General features: G+C 35.2%; 1 protein-coding gene across 11 annotated transcripts in view; it reads left to right on the top strand.

The window, feature by feature from the left end:
* Positions 1 to 21,149, top strand: part of KIF21A (kinesin family member 21A) — a 141,163-nt gene extending 120,014 nt beyond the window's left edge. For 6 of the 11 annotated variants that reach the window (XM_013997932.3, XM_013997935.3, XM_021092530.2 and 3 more), the window contains 7 exons: positions 7,043 to 7,179; positions 8,898 to 9,078; positions 10,787 to 10,951; positions 13,491 to 13,608; positions 15,228 to 15,398; positions 16,639 to 16,838; positions 19,380 to 21,149. In XM_013997932.3, the coding sequence (XP_013853386.2) occupies positions 7,043 to 7,179; positions 8,898 to 9,078; positions 10,787 to 10,951; positions 13,491 to 13,608; positions 15,228 to 15,398; positions 16,639 to 16,838; positions 19,380 to 19,473 (1,066 nt within the window). In that variant the 3' untranslated portion in view covers positions 19,474 to 21,149. Of the gene's footprint in view, positions 1 to 2,342; positions 2,382 to 3,039; positions 3,055 to 7,042; positions 7,180 to 8,897; positions 9,079 to 10,786; positions 10,952 to 13,490; positions 13,609 to 15,227; positions 15,399 to 16,638; positions 16,839 to 19,379 lie in introns of all 11 variants that reach the window. The other 5 variants (XM_013997931.3, XM_013997929.3, XM_013997928.3 and 2 more) reach the window with 1 other exon arrangement.
* The last annotated feature ends 1,176 nt before the right edge of the window (positions 21,150 to 22,325 follow it).

Below are 22,325 nucleotides of genomic sequence, written 5' to 3'. Positions count from 1 at the left end.
TATAACCTCTAACCCAGATAGCCTGCCTTGAAAAGAGACAAATTATTTTACCTTTGGTGGATAGAGCAACTTCCAGAGACCATTGTCATGTATGGAATATGTTGTTATCATTCGGTTGTGCTACCAATCCACCACAAAGCTTAAGTAATTGTGTTCGTATAATAAAGAATACTTTTATAGGTGGAGGGAATAGAACTCAGGGTGGATTGTTGGGGAAGAAAGGTAGGAGGGGTATGGAAAATATAATTTTCATTAAATTTGAAGTGAAAAACTATTTCCACATTGAACCAGAATCTCTCTAGCAAGAATTCATACTAATAGTGTTGCCATAAGGTATTTATTAACTCTGACTTGTCTGCTTTGATTTTAAATAACATTGTGGAGGTATGTACTTGATATCTAGTCTCCCACATCAATTATTTAATCTCCCTGTATATATCAACAATTTTTGAAATTTATAGGATGCTGTTTAAGATCTGTCTGGCATGTGTCGATCATGCTAAATGGCTCCAAGAGAGACACACCATCATTTTGAAAGAATCTTTAACTTACTGAATTTATGGATAAAATTCCTGATTAGATTTCAGTATGGTTTAATCAGTAGATGACATGTCCTTTAAATGATCTAGATAGGTAAATAATTTTTAATTGTTTTTTTAAAAATATATTAAGAAAAGGGAGTTCCTGTCGTGGTGCAGTGGTTAATGAATCCGACTAGGAACCATGAGGTTGTAGGTTCGATCCCTAGCCTCGCTCAGTGGGTTAAGGATCTGGCGTTGCTGTGAGCTGTGGTGTAGGTTGCAGATGTAGCTTGGATCCCAAGTTGCTGTGGCTCTGACATAAGCTGGTGGCTACAGCTCTGATTAGACCCCTAGCCTGGGAACCTCCATATGCCGCGGGAAGCGGCCCTAGAAAAGGCAAAAAGACAAAAAAAAAAAAAAAATATATATATATATATATATATGTATATATATATATATAAAGAAAAGACTCTTGAACATTGCTAAATCATTATCTCTCATTTACTTGAATAAGAAGTAAAAGAACAGTAGGAATGTCTTCAAAAAGTCCATTTTCACTAGTTATATGAAACATGACTAAATTTTGTCTACCTTGCTTTCACAGTCATAAAGTTTTCTGTCAGTCTTTTGATAATCTTAATCTAATAATTGTTCCATATTTTTGACTGAAATAGTTTATGAACCACTAGTCATTTGACTTTATTGTCATCTCAATAAACTAAAACCTAGAGGACTATGCTTCCAAAAAACCTCATCTACTTTTGAATCTCTTTCTTTGGGCTCCTTGTTGAGACTAGCATATTTCACCAGCTAGAAGTAGACCCATGCATTATTTCTGATTACATAACTTGCCAGCACTCACTCTCCTCATTCTTCCCAAGCCTCTTGTATAATAATACAAGCTAAATAGATTTTCATAATAACCAGACGTATTCTCAGTCCTGGAGGTTTCAGGGTAAGGCTGACTTGAGTGCCTCACCTATTTTTAAAATCCCACTAAAGCCTCCCAACTATTACTAAGTGATTGCCTAGTCAGAAGAACTCCATGTTTTTGAGATGCGTTATAATCAAGGGCTATTAAATTTTGAGTGATTGCTTTCTATGCAAACATTTGTTTTTATTTATGCCACATGAGAGTTTAAAGTAATTATCAAGAAGAATAAAATTCATTAATGGTTTTTTTTTGGGTTTTTTTTTGTCTTTTGTCTCTTTAGGGCCGCACCCGTGGCATATGGATGTTCCCAGGATAGGGGTCAAATTGGAGTGTAGCCGCTGGCCTACCCCACAGCCACAGCAACACCAGATCTTAGCCACATCTGCAGCCTACACCACAGCTCACAGCAACGCCGGATCCTTAACCCACTGAGCGAGGCTAGGGATTGAACCTGCAACCTCATGGTTCCTAGTCGGATTCTTTGCCATGGTGCCACGTTGGGAATTCCCATTAATGGTTTTGAAACGGCAGAAGTTTTCTAGTAGCAGTCAAATTAAATAGAGCCTTGAAGTGATGTATTTCACTTACTCGTTATTGTTCCTCTTCAGGGCCTCATTTTAGAAAGTGAGGTTAGATAGGTTCTGTGGATCAGTAATAGAAAGTTTTCCCCCCAAAATCTTGGTAGAAAGCATAAGAACAAAATATTTTCTCTAATTTAGCTGTACATGAATTTCCTGCTATCCAGTGCAAATAGAAAAGTAGGGCACTATTGAAGGAATGTGCGCTGTATTTCTATTATTCATACTCCTGAATCAGTTCAGTCTCAGTGCCTTTACCTATTGACATCTGAATTCTTTTTCCTCATAATTCTAACTCTTTCACTGTAGGTCTGATGAAAGTGATTCCTCTCTGTCGGAGGTACACAGGTACTTTCTCTCTTTCCTACATTCTGGCATTCTATTGAGGTTCTAAAATGCCTTCCTAGAAACTTTAAGCAAGTCTCATTTTGTTACATTCATAACTTGTAACCCATATAAATGCACTAATATTTTTAAACATTAATTTTAATATATTTTTGTGATCATACCTTTCAGACAAAGGACTTTTTTGTATAATAGTACAAAAAGTTGTACTATTTGTTTTCTGTCTGTAATATAATCATTTTCTTTAAAATAAATGAGTTCTATGAAAATTAATTTCAAGGTTTGCTCTTTAATGACTGTTTCCCCTTCAAAGTGTAGGAGGTGAATAGGTATTTTGTTCATGTTGGTTTATAGATTTTAAATAAAAATTTATGGCAGGCTTTGTGACGAAAAAAAAAAGGTATGCTAGGGAAAAAAGGATACTCTGGTACCTAATACATAGAAAGGAATAGAAAGTAAAAATTTTTTAAATAATAAATATTTTAAACTGGTAGATGCCGTTTTTAAAATAACAATGTTGCATTTTTTCATGTTATGGATATTTTGGACCCTTGATTTCTCTTTTTTTCCTCTCTATCATTTCCTCTTCCCACTAATCATTTTGTCTCCTCTCTCTTTGCACTTCTTTCCCATGTTTTGTGGCCATTTTCCTGATCATCAGTAGATCCTCCAGAAGGTAGGCAGGGGAAGGGAGAGGAAATTATAGTCTCATTCACAGTATTATAAGACTTGACTGGTTTTGCATGAAACAAAAATAAGTATTTTTTTTCCTTCACATCAGATCTGTTGTATAAATTTGCAATATTTAACCTTAATTTAAACTATCTTAAAGTTGATTTATATATTTCAGGATGTGAATAAATTATTTTAATAGAAAAAGAAATAGCATGGATTTATGTTTCCACTTTCTGTATTTTTTTTCCTGTTACCTTCAGCATTAGATAATCTTTATAAACCCTAATATTCTGAATATTTGAGAATATTCTTCAGTATCTAATGAATACAATGCTATTTTTAATGTTGAACTTATTTTTCTTCAGAAGTCTGAATAAATAAAACACATAAAAATGACAGAGATATCCTGATCTCTATGGCTGTGCCATACATAAGTCACTGGAGACAAATATTTCCTTTTGTAATATTACAATCTTTGACATGACAGAATTGTGTTGGATGTTATATCACCAAGGGAACATAAATTCTTAAGGATAAAGATAGTAATCTGAAGGAAGAAAAATTTTTAGAGGCATAGTATTATATAACCAAGGGAATCATTTAGCTTTTTTTCTTAGGATGATTTTTGTTATTAAATGCAGATCAAAACAGCCCTAATATTGTTAACATGAATTTTTTTTCTTTATAATCATCTTGTTAGAATATACATACATTATATAGTGTCCATTTTAGAAGTAATAGTTGACTGTGCATTAGATCATAATTTTTCAACATTCAAGGCAATAGTTATACTCTGGCTTCAGTTCATAGCTATAAAAATAGGATTTGAAAATGGCAGATTCAGACTTTTGAGGAGGTTTTGCTTCCATTTTAGTTTTAATTGGTTAAATTCTTAGATTACCAATATGTTACTGAGCATTAATTTCAAGAATCTCATATTGATGCTAGGGTTGCAAATAATACTTTGGATTTTGTAATTATACATCCATGTGATAACAGGTCCTAGTATTATTTCTACTAATGAGGAACTCTCTTCACTTTTTGAAATCATTATAACGAAACCCTAAAAATAAACATTTTTTTTTTTTAATCCTGAGCCTAAATTTATCTCCTTTAAATTTCTATGCACTGGTCTTTCATCGGCCCTCTTGAGCTATGCTAGAATTAATCCAGTATGTCTTTTTGTGCGTTTGTGTCAGCTCTTTAAATATTCAGCCATTCAACTGTGCTTTAGTATGCTTTCCAATGAAGGTCCTCTTATCAGCTCAATATTTTCAGATTCATCTGTTCCTAATATGATATAGTCTACAGAGTCTTCTTAATATGTAGAACTAGAACTCAACCTTATTCTGGATGTGGTCTTGGCAGAATGTAGTAGCTTTTTTGCTTTCTTTCTCCTGAAATATTTACTTCTATTATATGAGTCATTAAAAGTGTTAATAGAGGAATCATAAGTTGTTGATCTATTGGTGTTGTGTTCAATAAACATCTCTCTTTAGCTTTTAAAATCTAGTTAAGCCCTTTTCCTACTTGGAGCCTTCTTTTCTATCTTCATCTTAATTTTTTTTTTTCCTTCTAGGGCCACACCCATGGCATATGGAAGTTCCCAGGCTAGGGGCTGAATTAGAGCTGTAGCTGCTGGCCTACACCACAGCCACGGCAATGCCAGATCCGAGCTGTGTCTTCGACCTACACCACAGCTCACAGCAACGCTGGATCCTTAACCCACTGAGCGAGGCCAGGGATCAAACCTGCATCCTCATGGATCCTAGTCAGGTTTATTAACCACTGAGCCATGAAGGAAACTCTGTATCTTCACCTTAAATTTTATATTTAAATTTTATTCGGTGAATATCTTAGTGTTAAGCACATACTTAAAATAACTGGATTTTGTCTGTAATTTTTCTAGGCAATACAGCTCTTTAATATATTCATTTAATTCACATGCCATATCTTTTTTTTTTTTTTTTTTTTTTTTTTGTCTTTTTTTAGGGCCACCTCTGCAGCATGTGGAGGTTCCTAGGCTAGGGGTCTAATTGGAGCTGTAGCCACCGGCCTACGCCACAGCCACAGCAACTCGGGATCCGAGCCGCCTCTGTGACCTACAGTACAACTCACAGCAAATCCGGATCCTTAACCCACTGAGCAAGGCCAGGGATCAAACCCGCAACCTCATGGTTCCTAGTCAGATTCATTTCTGCTGCGCCCCGAAGGGAACAGGAAAGTCTCACATGCCATATCTGACTTTATTCTGGGGTAGATACTGAAGACCTCTTTCCAGACTGACAGAAACATTGACTTTTTAGGTGTGACTCTTTAGCCCCCGATGGAACTATCTTACTTCAGGAATTTCATACTTATGCACACTATGACTGCAAGGATATCACTTGAAAAGCTTTTTGTATGGACCTTATTGGAGTCAACATATATTGTGAATATGACATTCCTCTAATTTTCTGCCTATTAATTCTATTAAGAACTTCCCCCGTGAGATTAGTATACTCATGATCTCTCTCTCTCTCTCTCTCTTTTTTTTTTTTTTTTTTGGTTTTTAGGGATGCATCCATGGCATATGGAAGTTCCCAGGCTAGGGGTTGAATCCTAGCTTCAACTGCCGGCCTACACCACAGCCATAGCCATGCAGGATCTGAGTCACGACTGATACCTAACCTGCATCTTCATGGATGTTAGTCGGTTTCGTTACTGGGGAGCCACAAGGGGAACTCCTCACATTATCTCTTATTGATGAGCATTTATAGGTTTATAAGTATTTGTTTAGTATTTTCCTTTGTGAGACTCACCAAGAAGTTTTGCCCATCTGTAATTTCTGAAATCTACTTTTTTCCTCCTTTCTGGAAAATCAAGTCTACATATTTTGTCCCCTTTATTGATCTTCTTAGGGTACCAACAATGATTTTGCTTCTGTAATGATATATGCATTCAAAACCCTGTAATATAATGATATAGTAACAGAAATACTTGAACTCATTGAATAAGGCTTCACTGTCAGTTCTAATTTATCTTGAGTTTACATTTTTTCTTAATTATTTCTGTACCTTGCATTTTGAAGATTGTTCTTATTCATTAAGAAGATAGAAACAGACAGCTTTGTTTTATCTCTGTATCTTTCCTAATATGATCCCATTTGTCTTATATAATGGATACATTTCGACATAATTTTTCTTCCTGATATGAGTAAAGATACGTCTTACTTATATATTTATCATGTCTTAATTCACTCTCATCTTTAGTTTTCCTGATACAGTTATTTCAGTTCAGATCTTGTCTCAGACTCCTTTAGGATAAGGACCATGTTTTGATAAAGGTTTATTTCCATAGTTCATAGTTTAGAGGCACAGAGCAGAAATTCCAGAAATATTAAACTTTTGAGAAAGCTCCTTAAAGAGCATTACTGTTCTTTTAAAATCTTACTCTAAAAAAATCTTCTATGAGATTTTAAGTTTTTTAACTTTTTGTTATTTCTGAGTCATTCTCCCTGAATTCAGAATTTCTGTTTATGCAGTCATTCTTGTACTTCTTCAAATTTGTTTGAAATTGCTTTCGTTGTGTTTTAGATTATGTATGTTATACCATCTCTAGAATGTCTTTTTTTTAACACAGAGTCACATCTTCCAGTTATCCATCATTTATGCGTTCTTATTTGTCAGAATTCACTGTACTTGAATGGCTCCTAGTATTACTTCATTAAATTTTGAAGAGATGAAATTGTTAATAAGAAAATTCGGTGTATCGTTGGCTTTGCTCTTTGTAGAATGCAGCTCCTAGCTGATGCCTGATTAGCTGATGTACTCCATCACTGCTATTACTATTTCATACTTTGTTCTTTTGCTTAAAACATAGACAAGGGAGCAATCTGGATCTTATTAATTAGTTACTTAGAAAGACTTCTTAAAGTCAGGGGGAAAAGTTAAAAGTATATTCATGATATAGCTACTGAAGTAATCTTGTTTCTTTTTCCACCACCTCAGGGGCATAATCAACCCATTTCCACCTTCAAAAGGAATCAGAGCTTCTCCACTTCAGTGTGTTCACATAGCTGAAGGGCATACAAAAGCTGTGCTCTGTGTGGATTCTACTGATGATCTTCTCTTCACGGGATCAAAAGGTGCTACTAGTTGTGTCATGTGGATATTTAACAGATTTTTTTTAATGATTACATTTTAGTAGGTTTTGAAAAAATTTGTCAAACTGCTTAAGGCTCATAAGAATCTGAAAGATAATCTGGGTTCAACTCTTGAGTTATATAAAATATAAAATCATTGCAGAGTTGGAAAGAAAGTAAAACCTCTGTTGATGTTGTGTGACTAGCATGGTGAGGGAATATATCTCCTTTCGATAATTGAGCACCTAATACATACAAAGCCCTGCACTTAGTTATGCAGGCTATATAGATTTCTACAAAAGGCAACTGTAGTGTACAGTGTGGTAAAGAGAGTAAGATGGGTAGCAACCACCATTTCTTCAGCACTCACTGTATGTCAGAGATTATAGTAGGGGCTATGCAAATTATATCACATTCAATTCTCAGAACAACCCCAGTGAAATACATGTTGTGTTCTCATTTTACAGATGAAGAAACTGAAGATTCAAGAAATTAACTAATTTTCCCACATACCCTTAGCTAGTAAGAACAGGATTGGAAACCTAGGTCTACTCCCCTTCAAACCTTCACTCTTAACCTTTCTGGTACAATTGCAGGCAACTAGAAATCAACTGGAAATTATTTGAAGAGTTATAGATAAAGAGTTTGGGAGTTTCAGAAAAGGGAGAGATTGTGCTAAATTGTGAAAAATAGGAAAGGCTTTGATAAGGAGGCATTTAGGATGAACCTTACAGAATTGCTTGGATATTGACTGGTAAGGATTGGCAACCAAGATTAGAGAACAACATAAGCAGAGACATTGAGGTAGAAGAGGGTCTGGAAACTAAATCCAGTTGGGTTGCAAAGTAGAGTATGTACAAGAGAAGTGGTGGATAGTGAGGCTAAAAAGATGAAAAGGAAACACATATAAAATAATAAAAAATTAAAAAAAAGAAAAGAAGGCACGTATAGGAATTTGGGATGCTAGTTAAAGTTTTTTTAGGAATGTTATAAGACTCAGTTTCAGTTTAATTGGCAAACATTTATTACCCACTGTCTATAAGGGAACTATAAGAATCTAGCTAAAACTTATGAATTATAAATAATGGCAAGTAATTCCTCAGTTTATTAAATTTGCTCTGTAAAAATGTAATTTTCTAATGACTCACATTAACTTTATTTCTTCAGGATAAGTAGATATATATCGTCAGAAAAACAAAATAGAATAATTTCCTGATTATGTTTTTGGATCAAAAGTAAAATCTATCATTCAGTGACCCCTGAAAAGAAAGGTGTATCTATTTCTGAGCTTGGAATCTATCATTCAGTGACCCCTGAAAAGAAAGGTGTATCTATTTCTGAGCTTGGAATGTTGTGAGGGGGTAAAAGAGTGATCAAAGCAGAATGTTTTAAAGAGGCCGATTTGGGATTGCCATTTTAAATTCAGGGGCAATTTGAAGCAATACTCTTTTAATATGTCTATTTCAAAATTTTGTATAATTTTTTTTTTTTACCACCACATAATGTATACATCAGACATCCCTGGCTTTCATCCAATCCTTCATACCTACTTTGCCTTTGAACCTGCTACAAAATATCAAAGATGGAGTTAGGATGCCTGCTGCAAGTTAATGGAATAATTACTTGCTCATTTTTTCCTCATAAAAGAGAACTTGTTATTGTTAAGAGAATCTCATTTAGTTCATGTTGACAGTATTTCTTCTTTTTAAATTTGTTTTTAGATCGTACTTGTAAAGTATGGAATCTGGTGACCGGGCAGGAGATAATGTCACTAGGGGGTCATCCCAACAATGTCGTATCTGTAAAATACTGTAATTATACAAGTTTGGTCTTCACTGTGTCAACATCTTATATTAAGGTGTGGGATATCAGAGATTCAGCAAAGTGCATTCGAACACTAACGTAAGTAACTTAAACAGCATAAGGGTCAAATAGTTCTTGCTTACAAAATATAGAGAAAGGTAGGCCTATGAATGCATTTTTATTCATTCATCCCTGTCCACTTACCAAGAATATTAAAGTTTTTACAGTAAGAACCCAGATAAAATATGGTTAAAAAATATTAAGAAAAGAAAATATGGAGTTCCCGTCGTGGCGCAGTGGTTAACGAATCCGACTAGGAACCATGAGGTTGCGGGTTCAGTCCCTGCCCTTGCTCGGTGGGTTAAGGATCCGGCGTTGCCGTGAGCTGTGGTGTAGGTCACAGACACGGCTCGGATCCCGCGTTGCTGTGGCTCTGGCTTAGGCCGGTGGCTACAGCTCCCATTTGACCCCTAGCCTGGGGACCTCCATATGCCGCGGGCGCGGCCCAAGAAATAGCAAAAAGACAAAAATAAATAAATATCTAAAAAAAAAAAAAAGAAAATATGAGCTCAATATTAAATAGGAAAGATGAAGTCATATTTGATCTGTGACTGAGTACACATTTCCTATTTCCTTCCTCCTAAATAACTCAGGAATTAAGTTTTCATAGCATTCATTACTCGATGTAGTTAAATGATTTACATTACTTGCTTCATATGAATACCAGTCCTTGGAAAATGGCTGAAATCACCATTGTGATCTTTTTTTTAGAATTTACACTGCTCTGGTGTTAGCCCGTCTTTCATAACTATAAGTTATGTTGAACAGTTTGAGGATGAGTTTGTTTTCTGTGTCTGTTATCATATATATTTTTTAAATATAGAGCAAATAATGATTCTTTTTGCCATAAGGCTAATGAACTGTTTTACATAATTAAAATTAAAATTAACTCTGTTCATTATATAAGAGAAGAGAGCAGTTAATAGTTAGTTTTACTAATTTGTAGAGTGGGATTATTAACATTTAAGTGCTGTTTTGTATTTTGAGAATTTGCTCATTATTTACCATATTGAATAGAAGTCTCTCAAGGGAAATTTTAGGAAAAGAACACTGTATCTTATGTTAGAAATTTACCAATCCAGTTGACTCACTAAAATCATATTTGAAAAGATTGATTGTAATACTTTAGAAGTTCGCTGAGAAAATGTTTCAAAATTTTAAAATAGACTTGCCATTTAGAATTTAGGTGAGGAAACAGGAATATGTTAAGTCATGTTTAAGTCTTTAGCATATCCTAAATAATCCACGTATGGTTGGGTTAAAGTAAACAAAAAACTGGAAATAATTTTAAAAGTTTTTAGTGTCTTTAACTCAAAAGGACAAATTTTACATATGTAAGGAATATTGGTAGGCTTGTTCCTCAGGGAACTTCTGGAAGCTTCAGGAAAATAAACTACCTTTGTGGCACTGTGTCATTTATCAAGTTTTTTTAAATCTATATTATCTAATCTTTTCTGAAAAGTCATCCCTAACTCAGGGCCCAGAATTCCTAGTGTTATACTAGACTCTCAGATTAGGAGTTTTAAGCCATGTCATCTTGTCTTCTTCATTCGTTTATTCATTTATCTGTCAACATGTTTATTTATAAATGCCGACTATGTGCCCATGAGGTGCTGGGTTAGGTACAGTGCATAGAGTGACCAAAGAGCACAGATCTTATTGTTTCCTATAGCCAGTTTCCTAAGAAATTAAGCTTAACTCTTATCCAGAAATGTGACTTATTTTGCTTTGTTTTCCCTCTGTTAAGATCTTCAGGTCAAGTTACTCTTGGAGATGCTTGTTCTACAAGTACCAGCCGGACAGTTGCTATTCCTTCTGGGGAAAACCAGATCAATCAAATTGCACTAAACCCTACTGGCACCTTCCTTTATGCAGCTTCTGGAAATGCTGTTAGAATGTGGGATCTTAAAAGGTAGAATTTTAAAGAAATTGTACTTCCTGTATATGGCAAGTACAATTTTCACACATTAATAACATTAGTGGATATGACATCTAATTTGTAGAAGCTCAGAAGTTAATATAAAATCCTAGGCTTTTCTGTTTGCTAAAACACCCCTAAAAGTCTCTTCTATCCGCTTAATGCCTTCATTTGCAAATTCATGATTTTCTTTTCTTTTGGTTTCCATTTCTGGGAAAAAGTATATGAAGGAAAATAACCTTTCTTAATATTTTTCTACAAGTTGTGTTGTTTACCGGGAAGAGGCCGAGATTCTCATTCTAGTTGTATCAGTACCTTTGGAAGAATTATGCATCTTATATTTCAGAATTTTCAGTTAATAAACTTTACTACTTTGAGCATAAATCCTCATAGGATTTATATATGTATTTATATATTTGACAAATATTAAGAAAATGAAGTGAGTAAAAAGAGGAAAATGATAAACTGAAATGTAAGTTATTACGTCTTTGATTTGATTTTTATTTACTATGAAGCATGAGCTTTTATCCTTCATTTGAGTGTTTATTTTAGCTTTTCTAGTTTTCAAAATTTTGGCAGCAAGGGAATATTTATTATTTATTTATTATTAACAAATATTTAGTCAACAGGCACTATACTGTGGTAGGTACTGGGGATCAAGACTGAGCAGGACAAATGTCATGTCTACCTTCTTAGGACCCATCTTATAATGGAGGATAAGGGCCATTAAACAGGCAATTGCAGGATGTAATGTAAAGTTTGTAATTCAGGTAGTGCAGGTAGTTAGGTAATGATCCCTTCTAGAAGGGATTTGTCAGTGGCAAATCAAAGGGCAAATTATTTTAGAAATTTTGAAAATAGCTAGTTACAACTTGTAACTTTTTAATGCATGATACAGGAAGTATAATAAACATAATGTATAAATAAATAAATGAGACAGAAAAAGAAGAAATACAATCCTGAGGGTTTTTTTAAGAAATAAAAAGAATATTGGAAACTGTGCTTGTTTAAGAAAATTAGGAAAGGGATGAGGACTATGTTTATTTTATTTTATTTTTTTTGTCTTTTTAGGGCCGCACCCACGGCGTATGGATGTTCCCAGGCTAGGGGTCAAATAGGAGCTCCAGCTGCTAGCCAACACCACAGCAACAGCAATGCTGCATCTGAGCATATCTGCGACCTACACCACAGCTCACAGCAACGCCGGGTCCTTAACCCACTGAGCAAGGCCAGGGATCGAACCTGCATCCTCATGGATACTAGTCAGGTTCATTATCACTGAGCCACAAAGGGAACTCCTGGGTTTATGCTTGAGGATATTAAACTTGACTTGTGTTGAAGCACCATGGAGGAAGATACTCCAAAGTCATGACATGAGACAGGAAAGAGAGCAGCTTTTGAAAACCTTTATACTTTCTTTTCTGCGGAAGAGTTAGAGCCTTTGAAACCTGCTTGATTTCAGCAACATGATTATAAACAGATTCATCTTACCAAAATTACTAAGAAAAGAGTTTCAAGGAACAGTAATATTTTAGAAGCCAAATACATCTCTGTATTCCAGCAGCTTGACTTGAGGTAGGACTATGAAACAAATGTTTATTGTCATCCCCTGACAATTGACATCATACATTTTTCTAGTTGTAAGATATATTCTGATCATTTTCATACCTTTATAATAACTGATGAAACTGACTACCTATTTTCTGACACACATATGTACACACACATGTATGTAAATATATGTATATATGTATATACGATGGGTATATGATGTGTATATATGATGGGTGTACAAATGCATGTATGTGTATATGTGAAAATAATATGTGTGTGTGTGTAATAAAATAATCTTTCTCCATATTGTTATTTTCTAGTTATATCGGTGGCATAATTTCAAATTGGCCCTAATAACATCAATCATATGTCTATAACATGTTCAGACATTTAACAGATTAGGTGTCTAGACTTAGGTTGGAGTTAAAATTAGCCTTTGAGAAATTTTAGGACTTTTGATGCCTTTTCATTTATTGCTAGAGTGACCATTAGTCTCTTCAGAATAACAGATTTAGGACTTATTACACGTCCATTGCAGAATAGATTCGTTTGGCCACTTTTTTTTTGGCTTTTTAGGGCTGCACCCACGGTATATGGAGGTTCCCAGGCTAGGGGTCAAATCAGAGCTGTAGCCACCAACCTACAACACAGCCACAGCAATGCAGGATCCAAGCCGCGTCTGTGACCTACACTACAGCTGACAGCAAGACCAGATCCTTAACCCACTGAGTAAGGCCAGGGATCGAACCTGCGTCCTCATGGATGCTAGTCAGATTCGTTTCTGCTGAGCCATGACAGAAACTCAAGGTTGGCCATTTTTTGACTCTTAATTTGAATAGAGCTGCCTAGAGGTGAAGTTAAATTAAAAGAAAATTAGTGAACAGTTTTATCAAAGAATGTTGATTATTTTTGTTGAGGCTTAGCACCTGCATGCTAAGAAATACTTTCAAACAAAATTATTTTTCTTTCTTTTTTAAAGGTTTCAGTCCACAGGAAAGTTAACAGGACACCTAGGCCCTGTAATGTGTCTTACTGTAGATCAGATTTCTAATGGACAAGATCTAATCATCACTGGCTCCAAGGACCATTACATCAGAGTGTGTATAATAAAGTTGTTGAATTGTATTCTTCTGTTAAGTGATCAATTTAAAGTGTTCAGTTGCACCTAGAACCGTTTTCTCTTAATCAGTTTTCTTTTTTTCTCATTTCTAGCCTTTGCTTTTTCTTCCTGATCTTTTCTTTACTCATAGTTCCTGTTTTCATTGCTGTATTATTTAAATATATATCCTCACTTTAATAAAAGATAGATAGGGAGGAATTTTAAAGATTTTTTTTTTTTTGGCTCAGTCATCTAATGACTTAATAATTGTCTTGTCATCAGCATCTTTTATGCTGAACATATTATGGTTTTCAGATTTTATGCAAGTGGCAGATTAAGATGAGGAGAGATGCATAGTTTGATTCTGGAGATGTTATATTTGAGATGCTAATAGAGGACCTCTTTCTATAGGCCAGTAGGCTATTTGAAAGATAAGTCCAGGGCTCAAGACAAGTTATGACTAGACAAGTATGTTTTGGAGCCATTCCAATAGAAACAGATATTCAAGGAAACAGGGTAGTTGACACAACCAAAACAGAGAGGTTGACATGACTTAGCCTTGGGAAATCCTGTAAGAACCAACAGGAGTAAAAAGAGGATACAGCAATAAAGAGAAGTAGGAAAAGTACAAGTATACTTTTTTAAAGAAACTTTAAGAGATGAAAAATAGAGTAATGACTTCAAAATAGAATGGTTAAGGGAGGAGGATTTTGTATTTGGTAGACTTGAGCATATGAGTTTATATGCTTAGGAAATGGGTTCAGTGGAGAGAGAAAGTGTGAAGAGTGAAGGGGTGGCAATTGATGAATCAGATAAAAAACTGAAAAATTTTTGATTGATGAATCAGATAAAAAAAATCCGATCAAAATGTGAACCTGGGAAAGAAGTAAGTACACTCTACATCTGAAAAGAAGAGAAGAGATGGGAAAGAGAATGTTTCGGGATAAATGGAAACTTTTGTAACTGGAAAGAGGGTCTAGAAAGTTTATTTTTGATCATACTAGCCTAGCCTTCTTAGAAAATCACAAGGTCAACAAGCTGAGAGAGAGTTGAGGGCAGCTGAGGGGAGTGGAAGATTTTGTTTTTTGGGTTTTTTTTTGTGTTTTTTTTTTTGTGTGTTTTTATTTTCCCACTGTACAGCAAGGGGGTCAGGTTATCCTTACATGTATACATTACAATTACAGTTTTTCCCCCAGGGAGTAGAAGATTTTGGATAGCAGCTTTGGAGAGTTTGAGATGACCATCAGGATTGCAGAGCTACCTAGTGGTGCTTAAGTAACTATCGTAGCATTTACTTGAATTTCAACTGGATTGCTATGTAGTATTTTTATTATTTAGCATATTATTTATATATTCATCCATGAAAAAATGGTTGCCTTTCTTAGGAGCCTATAGACATGTAAACATGTGACATGGAAGCAAAAGTAGTATGAAAATACAGCTCAGGTTCATCCTGAGTCATTCATAGAGGTTATTTTAGTTAACTTAGTAAAATAGCATAAGAAGACAAATCATGTCTGGTTAATATACATGTGTATATGTTTCTATGAATGGACACATGTAGGTATTTATTCATAGGTTAAATAGGATGACTGCTTTCTTTCTGCTTTTATTTAGATGTTTGATGTAACTGAAGGGGCTCTTGGAACCGTGAGTCCCACCCACAATTTTGAGCCCCCTCATTATGACGGCATTGAAGCACTAACCATACAAGGGGATAACCTATTTAGTGGGTCCAGAGACAATGGAATCAAGAAATGGGATTTAGCTCAAAAAGACCTTCTACAGGTAATACAAGTCACTGGTATTCTCTGTGTATATTTGCATTGTTTACAGATGATAGCAATCAGGGCTTCCTCTTAAAGAGTGTTTCATCATCACCCACCAGAGTTACTAATTATGAAGAGGGAAATGGTCAACATTTAATTTAATTCCTAGATAAGAGGCGAATAGAGGCTGATAATAGTTGGAAGATCTGGGATTGCCCCTGTGCATGTGTTTACTAAAATAAAACTACTCTTTGAGCTGTCACAATTTCTCATTATGTTTTATTTTTGTTTTATGTATACATATCCCAAAGAGTACCAAGTTTCACTGAGTCAAAGCAGTCTAAATGACTCCTCATCTGTAAGAACGTGTTCATACATCAAAGAGTAGAAAACTCTCATTTCCAGTTGAGTTGAAGTATATTGACAATACAATTAAATACTGGTGGCTTTTCCTATTTTCCAGAGCAGGAAATTAGTTAACAGATGAAATTGTTCTCAATTTCAGGATTTTCCTTATGTGTATGGATGTGTGTGTATTGCAGTTGCTACCACTTTCCTGCTTACAACCAGTTGAAAACAAAATGAACAAGTACCATGAATTTTAATAGGAAAAAAAAAACCTGGCAACAGGTGCATATATTGCATTCAAAAGCTTTTCCTTTGTATATATACATTCTTAGACGTGACTTTTATATTATGTGTGTAAATATATTTATACATAAAAGAAGGTCATACAGTCTGAGCTTATAATCATTATTTACTATTATGACATGTATAGGTTGGCTCCAGCCTTCAACAAAAAGCTTTAAGTCTCTGTGTTCTCTTCCAAAATTTAAGGCAGTGATTTTATGAGACAATCCTTATATTCTGCATACCAGGTTTTAGTTTTTAGACTTGTTATGTGAGATGCATTTAGAGAAAGGTGAGATATTTACTCCTTTGAAGAAGAAGTGATGTTTGAAAAATTCTGTATACTATCTAGGTCTTTTGGATTCTACAGGTTTTGAACATTCTTGTTCTTTAAAAACGGACAACACTGATGATAATTAGTGAGGCAAATTGGGGAGCAAATTACAGATTTATTTTTTTAAATCATATAAGTGGTTTCATAGAAAACCACATTCATAGTTTCCACGCCAGTTCAGTGTTCCAAATACCGAATTTTGTCAGTGAAAGCTTCTGTTACTTATGGTATGAAAAATGTCAGTTTGGAAGGCTCCCTTTAGGCTGCTGATTTTTTCCTTTTTTTTTTCTCTCAGCAAGTTCCAAATGCACATAAGGATTGGATCTGTGCCCTGGGAGTGGTGCCAGCCCACCCAGTTTTGCTCAGTGGCTGCAGAGGGGGCATTTTGAAACTCTGGAACATGGATAACTTTGTGCCAGTCGGAGAGATGAAAGGTCATGATAGTCCTATCAATGCCATATGTGTTAATTCCACCCATATTTTTACTGCAGCTGAGTAAGTTTTTCCTATATCTTTCTCTACATTTGTTACTTGTATTCAGTTCTAATAAATACTATAAGTCATAAATATCTGGAAATGCAGAGCATATAGAATCCTCCTTTTATTACCATTGTTCTAATGTCTGCTTATGATGTCTTATTTATATTTTCTGAGGTACACTGTGGGCACTGAGTTTTGGCTCCCCAGGTTACATGATAATAGTGTTACTCCTATATCAGCTTTCTGCTTCTATTGGGAAGTCTGCTGCCATATCTGCCTCTGGTGGCTTTAATTAAAAAAAAAAAAAAATCACTCATAGGTGACTAATTTCTAAAGATTTTTTTTCCCCCAAAACAACAATAAATTTGTCATTCTTCACATTTTGGACAAATCACTTTTTAAAAAATCTCTTTATGCCTCTTCTACCTCCTTTAAGTTTAAGTGCATAGTAATATCTGCTTCCTTCTTTTTAGGAAGGCTGGATTGATTAATTTATTTACTCATTTACTCATTCATGATGAATCTCCTATGCATCAGGCACTGTACTTGGGAATAACAAAGTGAGCAATAGAGTTACAATAGCCTTCATTCTAAGGAGAAGAAAATAAATAAATAAAATAATTAGTGAGAAGTGCTCTGCAGAAAAATAAGGCGGGGAAGGGAGTGTCATGGGGAGGGGGTGGTTTACACGATAAAGTGGTCAGAAAGGCCTTGCTGAGAAAGGCATCTGATCTTCTAATGTCTTTCTTTCTCAATAAGAATAACCATACCATTTTATTTAAAATTGTGATCTCCCCTATCACCTAGTACTCCCAGACCCCTTTGCTATGCTCTTTAATTTTTCTATAACATTTATTACTTGATAATAAACTTTATAATGTAATTATTTATTATTTATATATTACGTATTATATAATCTGTAATTTAATTATTTGTAATGGTTTATTGTATGTCTCCTCTTGCTAGAATGTATGATCTACAAAGTTGAAAGATTATGTTTTTTATTTTTTATTTATTTATTTATTTTTTCCCACTGTACAGCAAGGGGATCAAGTTATCCTTATATGTATACATTTTTCCCCCACCCTTTGTTCTGTTGCAACATGCGTATCTAGACATAGTTCTCAATGCTACTCAGCAGGATCTCCTTGTAAATCTATTCTAAGTTGTGTCTGATAACCCCAAGCTCCCGATCCCTCCTACTCCCTCCCTCTCCCATCAGGCAGCCGCAAGTCTATTTTCCGAAGACAAATACCATATAATATCACTTATAACTGGAATCTAATATCCAGCACAAATGAACATGTTTGTTTATTTTTAATATATCCCAAGCACCTAGAATAATGCCTAGTACACAGCAAGTTCTCAGCAAACATTTGTTGAGTGGATGGAGGAATGAATAAATGGAATGGATTAATGGGTGGATGAATGAACATGTCTCCTTGCTCTTTTTGTTGTACATGTGCTGTGTGGGTTGGTGAGAGATTATCGCTGTCCTTCAGGTTTGTTGAGACGTCATTGACGTAGAGCACGGTATAAGCTTAAGGTGTACATCATAATGATTTGACTTACGTATATAATGAAATGACTACTATAGTAAGTTTAGTTAACATCCGTCATTTCATGTAGAGACAAAAAGAGTTCTCTTATGGGTGAGAAGATTATTGATTAAAAACTAGAAAGCCTGGATTCTAGGCTCAGCTCTGTCCTATTCTGTGTTACATTGGACAAGTTACTAAACTTTCTTTTTCCTTGAAATGGACTACCTAATCTTTGAAATGCATTTTAACTATTAAATTCTATAGCAACTCTTTCTTTTGGCTTTGGGTTTATTAGGAAATTGAAGAAAAGCAGCGCTCCCTTTTTAGAGCCATGAGGGACATGGTTAAGAAATGTGATTGTCTAATGACTGGTCCCTAGAACCCACATGTTGGGTGAACAAAAATAAGTATTTCTCACAAACGCTTTGAATCATCGATGTTCTATTTAAGTAGGGTATTAGTCCACTTCTTAGTAGCCTCCTGCTTTTTCTGTGGGCTTATGCTGATTTTACCTAAACACCTTTCTTCCTGACTATTTGACTTTACTATGAGCTCTTGTGTCTAAAGACCTCTGCCCATGTCATATCAGTATACTGTTTGAGAGATGGGGACCTGAGCCATATTGCCTAGTTTCAAATCTTGACTCTTTCACTTATTTTGTGATTTGGGCAAATTATTAACTTCTCTGGACCTCAATTTGCTCTTCAGTAAATGGGGGATAATAGCATTATCTATATCTTATGGTAGGTAAAAAGTATAAGTATATCAAGTATATTAATGTATGTGAGGAGAACGTAATTACACGCCTGGCATGTAATAAGCCCTTGTAAATATGAGCTATTTTAAATTTCATTGTTATGCGCCCCTGCTTGATATGCCTATGGGACAGTGTATATTTTTACTTACATCTATTTAAAGACCTTTTCAGAAAATGTTTTCATAAGTAATTCTGAGAACTGTTTCTTTATCTTTCCACCTCTTTTCACATGTTCATTTTTAATTTATTATTTTGTAGTGATCGAACTGTGAGAATTTGGAAGACTCGGAATTTGCAAGATGGTCAGATCTCTGACACAGGAGATCTGGGGGAAGATATTGCCAGTAATTAAACATGAATGAAGATAGACATAAACTGAATACTGTGACAGTGCTCTATGTTCTTTATGGAAAATATTGTCCTGCATTTATTTAGCAAATGTTGTGAATGGGATTAACTGGAAAATATATCTGAATCCAACTGCTAAATATAAATGGTATCCTAATAAAGTTGTGTACTATCTTATATGCTTAATTTTAGTATCTACCAGTGCATATATAACCTATAATTGATATACTGCTTGATTCGCACTTTTATCATGGCTGGATTTTTGTGTCTAGTACTATAAAAAACACCTTCAAAATATTTGAAATACAAGATGTCTGCTTTTGTAACAGTCAGAAAATACACCTGTAATACAATGCAATCCACTGTTATCTCATTCATATAGTTTGTTCAGATGATTTACGTTATCTAAAGTATATTGGGATTGTAAGTCAAACTGTCGTCTATTTGTGTGGTATTTCTATCAGTCTACAGAGAGTTCCCAAATTTAAAAGCTGTTAATGTAATGCAAAAAGATATGAGAGTATTATTGTGGTGATTCTTCATAAAATGGAATTGACCTTAATCTACTAACAAAGAATGTTAAACAGATTGTGTTAGATGTTGACGTTGACTTGTATTGACCAAAGTTTTGCAGCTGTGCTATATTCTGTGCTCAGGACTAAAATTCTATTAAATTGTTTTATTAGTGCTGTGCATACATTCTGTGATGGGAAACATTTTTGATGTCCTAACAGAAATATATTTTGATCTATTTTCCTATGGAGTTATTTCTATTATCACCTTCTGATTTAATTTTTATTTAATAGTAGTATTTCTTTCCCTTTTTACCTAATTTTTTATATGCTGCTAAATATATTTTAAAGATACTGTGTTTGCAAACCTTGGTAGCTATGATGAGAACTATATCATGTGCAGTGGGAAAAGCTATGTAAATAGGTAGATTGTAAAGAGAGAATGTCATGTTGTAACTGTATGAATTTTTAAATGCTGTAGATTGGATTTTGCAAAAGGATGTATAATTTATCTGTCTGCTTGGAATATTAATTTGTAAATTCTGCAAATTTAATTTTTATGTGGATGGTAGGACACTTGAAAATATTGTCTTGTGGTCTTTTTCCCCTAAGATATTTGCTTGTACATGAAAGCTTAGCCAGGGCTTAAATAAACATGTTGCTATGGATTATTTTTATTCCTTTGTTCTTAATTGTATGAAAATGACCAGTGTTAGTAAGGCTTTATTTTACCTATGTGATACAAGACAAATTTTTTCATTATCAGTCCAGCACTATATAGGCATTTCTTTTTTTGCTCACTAGACATGAAGTATTCTTGAAAAGTATGAAACATAACCTCATCTTGAGGAAGCAAGGAAACTCAGCAGTTAAAGGACTCAAACTATAGAGCTTAGGGATTTGAACATAGATGGTAAATCAAATAAAACATATTCCTATAACTGTTAGGACAGTAGTGACCTTGATTATTTGAGAAGAAATGGGAGGCATGCTGGCTAGCAGGTGTTGCAGGAGGTGAGTTGGGAGTGTAGAGGGGTGAGGAGGTCCTAGAAATGTTCTGTTTCTTGACCTGAGTCCTAAGTGACCTGTTAAATTGTACCTATATTTCTCTTGCCTATTTTATGTATGTGTACTGTGTTTCACAGTGAAATAAATGTGTATGTCTGTGTCTGTGTCTGTGAATCTATTTTAAACTTGAAGGGATTTTCCTGTAAAGGGTATCTCACCTACTGTATAATTTTGCCTCCTTCCCTGGAGGAAGATATGATGTTAAGACTTGAGAGATATTGTCAGGACTATTTTGAACTTTTTTTTTTTTTTTGGTCTTTTTGTCTTTTCTAGGGCTACACCCGCAGAATATGGAGGTTCCCAGGCTAGGGGTTGAATCGGAGCTGTAGCCACCGGCCTACACCATAGCTCATGGCAAGGCCAGATCCTTAACCCACTGAGCAAGGCCAGGGATCCAACCTGCAATCTCATGGTTCCTAGTCGGATCCGTTAACCACTGTGCCACGAGGGGAACTCCAGAACTATTTTGAACTTTAATACTCTTGGAGTGTTTCTTTTCAAGAGACCATTGCTCATCAGTTCATTTGACAGTTAATTTATTCGGCAAATGTTTATTGAGCTCATACAAGCCAGGTACTGGAGACGGAAAAAATAACAAGACTGAGATGATGCTTTCCCTTTGAGTGAAGGAGAGAAACCTAGCACTTATTTAGCTTTGGAAGTGCTCAGGTAGGGAACATCCAGGGGCTCAATTCCCGACCCCATTAGACGTCTGTTACATGGTCCTGAGCACTGGGTTTGTTTATGCAGAATTCAAAGCCCAGCATCTGTTCTACCTTTTAAAATACTGGAGGTTCAGCTAGAGTTAATCTGATTCAAGTAATTAAAATGCATACGTAAAAGAGGCAGTCCTCTTAGAGACTTACATTTTGTCTTTTTTTTTTTTTTTGTCTTTTCTAGGGCCGCACCCGTGGCATATGGAGGTTCCCAGGCTAGGGGTCTAATCAGAGCTGCAGCCCCCGGCCTACCCCAGAGCCACAGCAACGCAGGATCCGAGCCGCATCTGCGGCCTACATCACAGCTCACGGCAATGCCAGATCCTCAACCCATTGAGCAAGGGCAGGGATTGAACCCAAAACCTCATGGTTCCTAGTTGGATTCGTTAACCACTGCACCACGACAGGAACTCCCCCTCAACATCGATTTTTCAAATTCTCTTTTCAGCCTCAGAATAGGTTGCGTTCTTACTATGTTATTAGGGAGTTGATTTGCAAATTACCACACAGATACTGATAGTTGGGATTTTATATTTACAAGTTATAGATATAAAATGTAC

This window comes from Sus scrofa, chromosome 5 (assembly GCF_054392235.1).
Source record: "Sus scrofa isolate SSC_HxYL_T2T_F1_AM1 chromosome 5, Sscrofa_HxYL_maternal_Yorkshire_Landrace_v2.0, whole genome shotgun sequence".
Taxonomy (NCBI): domain Eukaryota; kingdom Metazoa; phylum Chordata; class Mammalia; order Artiodactyla; family Suidae; genus Sus; species Sus scrofa.
Note: the sequence above shows the minus strand (reverse complement) of the source record. Positions and strands in the feature narration are given on the sequence as shown.